The sequence below is a fragment of the Leptodactylus fuscus genome, chromosome 2, assembly GCF_031893055.1.
Source record: "Leptodactylus fuscus isolate aLepFus1 chromosome 2, aLepFus1.hap2, whole genome shotgun sequence".
In the NCBI taxonomy this organism is placed as follows: Eukaryota; Metazoa; Chordata; class Amphibia; order Anura; family Leptodactylidae; genus Leptodactylus; species Leptodactylus fuscus.
In genome coordinates this window covers 225,523,849-225,530,323 of record NC_134266.1, presented here as the reverse complement: position 1 = coordinate 225,530,323, position 6,475 = coordinate 225,523,849, and the positions used below count along the sequence as shown (strand labels likewise).

Genomic DNA, 6,475 nt, shown 5'->3' with positions numbered 1-6,475 from the left:
GTTCACACCACAGGCAGGTGCAGACACTATGCCCAATAATGCACAGAATCTACTTGTAGAGATGCATTACACTGCAGGGATTTCTGTATACTGTAAAAAAGCTATTTGTGTAGACCAGCCTTTTATATTACTTCCAGGGAACCAGTGACTTTCCTCTGGCACCCATTTTTCTCCCACACTGTACTTTTCAAAAGCTTAAAAAACCCACCTAGAACGCGCAGCTTCCGTGTTAGGAATCCACAGACAGAGCCACTAGTTTTTCCCAGTGTATGGATTCAATACAAAAGAAACCTCGAATAAATACAAAGCTAAGGCCACCCATATCCATACACATTCAAAAAATTTGGCCCACAAATACAAAGTTCAACACAAAATAATTATAAAAAATATAAATCAATTTTATTAATAAACATTCATAAAATCCAAACAGCAGGGCAGATGCAATTAGCCAAAAGAAACAAAAGACCTCAATAGGGTACAAAGGACTGGTATAGACAGAATAGTATGATCAAAAATATTGGAAAAAGAGATGTGGAATTTGCATGGACAAAAAAGCCCAAAATATGCCACGATGATGGTTCAAAAATTATCATATAGAAGTTCCACCTGTATAAAAGTGCATATACAAGAAACCAGACAAGACAGGTAGTTTGAACATACTGGGGCCCACAATATATGTAGGCAAGTACAAAACACTCAATATATTAATATATGGCACAATAAATGCCCCATATAAACTGTATCCCTTAATATTATATAAGTCAATAATTGAAATGAGCCAAAGAATTAGTACATCAGGAGCATAAAAAGATATCGCAAAGGTGTGCAAAGCATTAATACTACAGTATATCAGAGTGCATACAAGGCAAAATATACCCCTAGGATGAAACACAAATCCTATATCTGTGGTCATGGTGTAAGGTATATGGTCCGAGGTAGCCGCTAACAGAGTCCAGAGAAACACCTCATCACGTTTCTCCTATAGTCAGGCTTCCTCAGGAGGTATAGATGGTATGGATTCAGTATAGTGCCTTTGTTGAACTTGGCTGCTGTACCCCAGGCACAGTCGCTACATGCTGATCCGTAAAGGTAACCAATGTTGGAACCCCATCAATCTACCAATAGGTTATCAATATCAAAGTCTTATAAATCTGCTATGATGGGATTTGTATTGCTAATCCCTACAGGTACCTTCAGAATTTAGGAGATATCCCTATAGAGATGCTCTACAGGGGATGTCAATATGTCACAGGATGTATAATCTGCTTTTTCTGCTAAAAACTCCATTATAAGTAAATCTCACTTAGATCCGGACGGAATTCTCTGTTGTACTAAAGGAGAGTGAGAAAAGTAATACAAAACTGAAAGTGTCTTTCATTTTCCCTGGGGTTTTGGTGATCTAAACATAAATCTCGTCCATGCTTTTAATAGTTGTAATTGTTCATAAAGACGCTGCAGCTCATCCATCTGCTGAATTCATCCAAGTAGCAATTACGGTCTCACACAGCTAACTCAGCAAAGTGTAGATTAGGCAGTCCTTGAAATATGGACAAGGTACAATTACCCCGAGATTGCTGGAACACTTGAGTCGTACGACACCGGGGTGACAGGTGGCCTGACATACTTAAATGTGTTTATTGTTCTGTATATACGTATACCGCATATGATGAGTGACATAGGCGAGCCGTACTTTATGGAAGTAATGTAAAAGCCAGTTTGTGGGGTTATACAAATGGTTAAAAAAAGCAAAAACAGAATAACCATGATCTGATAACTCCTTCTTTGTGTGCTATTTAAGATGGCGACATTGATGCGCCCATTTATATATTAACCCGTATACCGTATTTTGCGGACTATAAGGCGCATTACCCATGAGCGCCTTATAGTTCTGTCTAGGTTCATATATAAGGCGCACCGGACTATAAGGCGAAGCGCTGTCCAGTGCGCCTTATATGTGATTGAAAGCGGCGGCACGCAGACTTTGCTGGCGGCCGCTTAACCCCCCGCGTGCCAGCCGCTTCTATTCATTTCAACGGCACGCTTCCATTGAAATGAATGGAAGCGCTCAGCACGCGAGGAGTTAAGCGGCGGCCGCCGGCAAAGTCTGCGTGCCGCTTCCATACATTGCAATGGGAGCGTGCTATTAATAGTATTCGCTCATCTCTAACTTCAATTGTAAGAAGTTACAATCGCAAGTCCTTCCTTCCAACCGCGATCAGGCTGTATAATCTACATCAGACCAAGCGAAGATCACTCCGCACAGAGAACTAATGATTATGAATGTCCTCCTTCTTTCTTCTCTGTTCCTAAGCTGCTATGGACTCCTAGTATATCTTTCTCAGCATATGTGTGTCTACTACTTCTGCAATATTTACTGTGTATTACCATGCAGCTGAAACATACTGAAATTTCCCCACTGTGGGACTATTAAAGGATTATCTTATCTTTATCTTATCTTAGAGATGAGCGAATACTATTCGAATAGCACGCTCTCATTGCAATGTATGGAAGCGGCACGCAGACTTTGCCGGCGGCCACCGCTTAACTCCTCGCATGCCACCGCTTCCATCCATATATAAGGTGCACCGGACTATAAGGCACACTTTCAATTTCTGAGGAAATCGTAGGATTTTATGTGCGCCTTATAGTCCGGAAAATACGGTACTCCAACCAACCATAACATAGCCTGTCAAGTCCTGAAGTTGAAGGGCAGGTGTAAGGATTGGAGTGTCCTTGACAAAGGGACAAATTGTGATGGCTATATGACTGGTTCTGCGTCCCCAAAATGGCAGGTCTTTTGGTTAGTGCTGACCAAAAGTAGTGCAAGGAAGAATAAGAAATAAGAATCCTGGGCATTCAAGACTCAAGATGTATGTTTGATGAGATGGCTAGCTCGAATATAGTCTTATCCCGTAGAAGTGTTACTATAGCACAGGTGTCTGAAAAAAAGTTATTGGTGTGAGAACACTGTTGTGTAGCTGAAGACCAGCCAGGATCGCCTATACTGCCCCCTGTCCATTGCCAAAAGTGCCTACAATAGGCATTTGAGCATCACAGCTGACTGCCAAGTGCCCGCACATGACTGACCAGGGGAAGAGATGGAGCCAGTATGTACTAAGGGAAGATGGTTTGCTGGCAGAGATCCTGTGATTCTATGGGAGTGCTTGGCTGGGAAACCTTGGGTCCTGTTATTTATGTTACATTAGATAGCTGGTACATGTCAAACATTGTCACGGACTGTCTACCCTTTTATTGTAAGCAGTAAAATGTGTCCTGTCATACTGCAAAAAAATTTCATAAGTTATTTCCGGAACTTGACTAAGGGTTCGAGGTGTTAACTTGGCTTCAAAATTCCTCCAGAATGTGCGTGTCCATGTGTCCAATAATAATTTGTAGTGGTCTTATAAAGTACCCGCTGTAGATGGCGTGACTGTGGTATTGTGTATGTAAAAATGTAAGGAAAAAACATATACTGTATGTTGTGTATATAAGCTTACGTATCAGATTGGGTCTTTGGATGCTTTCAGTATTGATCAGATATTATGTACTGCAGCAAAGGGTTCCCCAACAATGTACTACACAGGGGAAGGACAGTAAGGGCACTCTCCCCTCTCCCCCACCCCCAAACTTTTTTGGTACATTTTGCTTCACTGAGGATTTGTTTGGGTATTATAATATAGAGGAACCCTAACCTTGTCGTTTTTTTTTTTTTGTTTTTTTTTCTTAAGGTGCTCCTGCCCTTACCTCTCGCAATTTCAGAGAAGCAGACTTTGAAAAAGTGGTTGATTTTATTGATGAAGGAATCCAGATTGGACTTGATGTGAAGAGCAAAACAGGTGGGTGATAATGGGCAGAGATGGCACATAACACAGCTGTCAGGTATTTACTTTAGTAATTTATATATATAGGAGAATTGCCATATGTCTAAGATCACTGTATGAGTCTGCAACTGGTGTCTTTCAGTGAGCACTGTAATGGTATCCTGATGGAGTGGTAAGGATCATGAGATGGCTGTATGAAATATCTCAAAATTGAAAATTACGTTTAACCGCTTCAGGACCAGGTCGTTTTTTCCCATGACATCCAGGCTGGAGAACTGCGTCATGGTGGCTTCTATTGCTGTGTAACCCTTGCTCATTGAGTGCTGTGCATACAGTGATCGGGATGACTGGGATGGTAATAAACTCCCTGCCTTCTCTCTGGGATGTCACAGCAGTCAACAATGTTGTACAGCTGCTTAAACTCTGCAAAGACATACAAGTGCTTCCTTGCAGAGTTAGTACTGTGAGCGGTCTGGAACTGGCTAATAACTCAATGATTCGTTAACCAATTGGATTGAGGGAATAATTGTCGTCAACTAGAAACCACAGAATATTGTAACTGGGAATATCATGGTTAAATTGAACGAAAGGCGTTTTCCAGAATCAGAATATGGATGGTCTATCATTAGAATAAGCTATCAATATCCTTACCGGTTGTTTGATATTTCTGCAGCTCTCGGCAGAGCGCCGTGACCTTCTTTGTTTCCATCAGTCCGACTACCAGCTTCCCATCTACTTAGTAGTGGCCTTTTCTAGTATTCCAGCTTCGCACCATTCACTCCAATACTCTGCTATACTGCTTTGCCTGTGACGGCAAAGGGTGTTCTCATTACATTACAGTGTACCTCCAGTTATATACAGGAGGGTGTGTAATAATGGTTTGTCTAAATACATTGCACAGCAGGTTTTGCACAGTCAATACTGCAGGCCGCTCATATCCGATCATGCTGCTGTGTCCGGTATGCAAGCCAGCAATGCAAAATCTTATTCTATTCTACAGTGCTCGCTCCCATACTAGATACAGGGGCTTAGGAGACACAGCAGGATGCTCTGTCCCCCAGTGCATAGACATGAGCAGCACGGACCACTACTGAATCTCTTACGCAGTAAAGCAAGTGGCACGTGAGAATGTTACATTAAGAAAAGCAGTTTAATTGAAGGATTACTACAGGAAACCTAAACACTTTTCTAGCCAAGTAGTAGTTTCTAGGTTCCTACAGGGCACTGCAAACCACTTTCTCATCTCCTACAATAACAAATTCTTCTGTGGGAAACCAAACAACTTGACGCATGTTCCACGTGAGGTCAGGAGATTAGTGAAATGGTTGACTTCTCGTAATCTTCCTTCTGTTTTTCCCGATATCTACGTGATATTTTGGCTGTGCTTGATTTGCAGAATTAACATCCTACAATATATCCTTTTCATAAAGGATCATAAAATCTTTCTTGGTCATACAGAATTATTGCTTAAAGTAGTAATATGGATTTTTGCTTGTAGCATGTGAAGGTCTTGTCTACAGTAGATCAAGGTGGATTATCTCATAGAGTTGGTGTGTAGGTGGTATTCTATAAACAGCTCCTTTCTTTCATATTTACAGCCAAATTACAAGACTTCAAGAATTTCCTTCTAGAGGACAAAGACACGGTACAGCGTATTGCAGATCTCCGTCAACGTGTGGAGAAATTTGCCCGTGCCTTCCCTATGCCAGGATTTGAGGAACGTTAAACTGAGTTGTTTCTAAGACGGATACTTTATTTGCCCTCTGCCATCTGTTCCCTGTCTATACCTCTGTACCTTTTGACAAGGACATGCTTTACTAGTATGCTTTACTATGCATTGCTCATTCTCCAAATCTTTTTCTACTTTTCTGCTTTTTTCTGACGCAGACTCTTTCCACCAGATTCACTTTGCCATACTTCCGGGACTGTATGGACATATTGTGCAGCCACCGCAGTGAACATTTCCGTGGCATTTGTAGACTATAGTGTCTAGTGACTTTCAATAAAAGCAATAACATTCATTGTGTGGACTCCATTCCCATCTTCAATTGCCAACAAGTACCATCCCAATGTTTTTTTTAAAGGGGTCCAGTTATAAAAAAATATTTTCCTAAGTGAAGTCATTGATTGAAATACACCATTGTATAAGTATCGTCCCTCCCATCTGCATTGTCCAGCGATGACATCTGGTTTTCCGCACTGGCATCTCTTGACATGGCCAATGGTAAGTATAGCGTTATACGTTACTTTCAAGTTTTGCCAGCATTCAGGGTTTTTTTTTATTACTAGGACAACCCCTTTAAAACTTTGCAATTGACAACATAACCACCTTTTTCTTTTTTTGTGACATTTTATAGTATTTTTATATTGTATATGGTCAATCATGAAAAATGTTTATTGAATTCACTTTTGTTATTGTCTCGTCTTATGGGCAAAAGACATAGGGGGGATTTTCTAAGTAAATATCCCAGAATTGTAGTTGTGCCAAAAAACTGGTGGACATGCCTTTTACCACATATTATGTGTTTTCGTTGCTTTTTGTAGATCACTTGATAAGGAACGTTGCTGAAAATGCTCCAAAATTCAACCAATATTTTCTACCAAAATTCTGGTGCAAAGTCTACTAACCATTAGGTTGTAAAGTTAGATGAAAA

At 40.7% G+C, this 6,475-nt stretch overlaps 1 protein-coding gene across 1 annotated transcript in view; it reads left to right on the top strand.

The window, feature by feature from the left end:
• The window catches only part of SHMT2 (serine hydroxymethyltransferase 2), a 50,517-nt gene extending 44,675 nt beyond the window's left edge, over positions 1 to 5,842 (top strand). Inside the window, exons 11-12 of the mRNA XM_075265745.1 lie at positions 3,729 to 3,836; positions 5,420 to 5,842. Of these exons, the coding sequence (XP_075121846.1) occupies positions 3,729 to 3,836; positions 5,420 to 5,547 (236 nt within the window). The 3' untranslated portion in view covers positions 5,548 to 5,842. The remainder of the gene's footprint in view (positions 1 to 3,728; positions 3,837 to 5,419) is intronic.
• Positions 5,843 to 6,475: the final 633 nt, after the last annotated feature.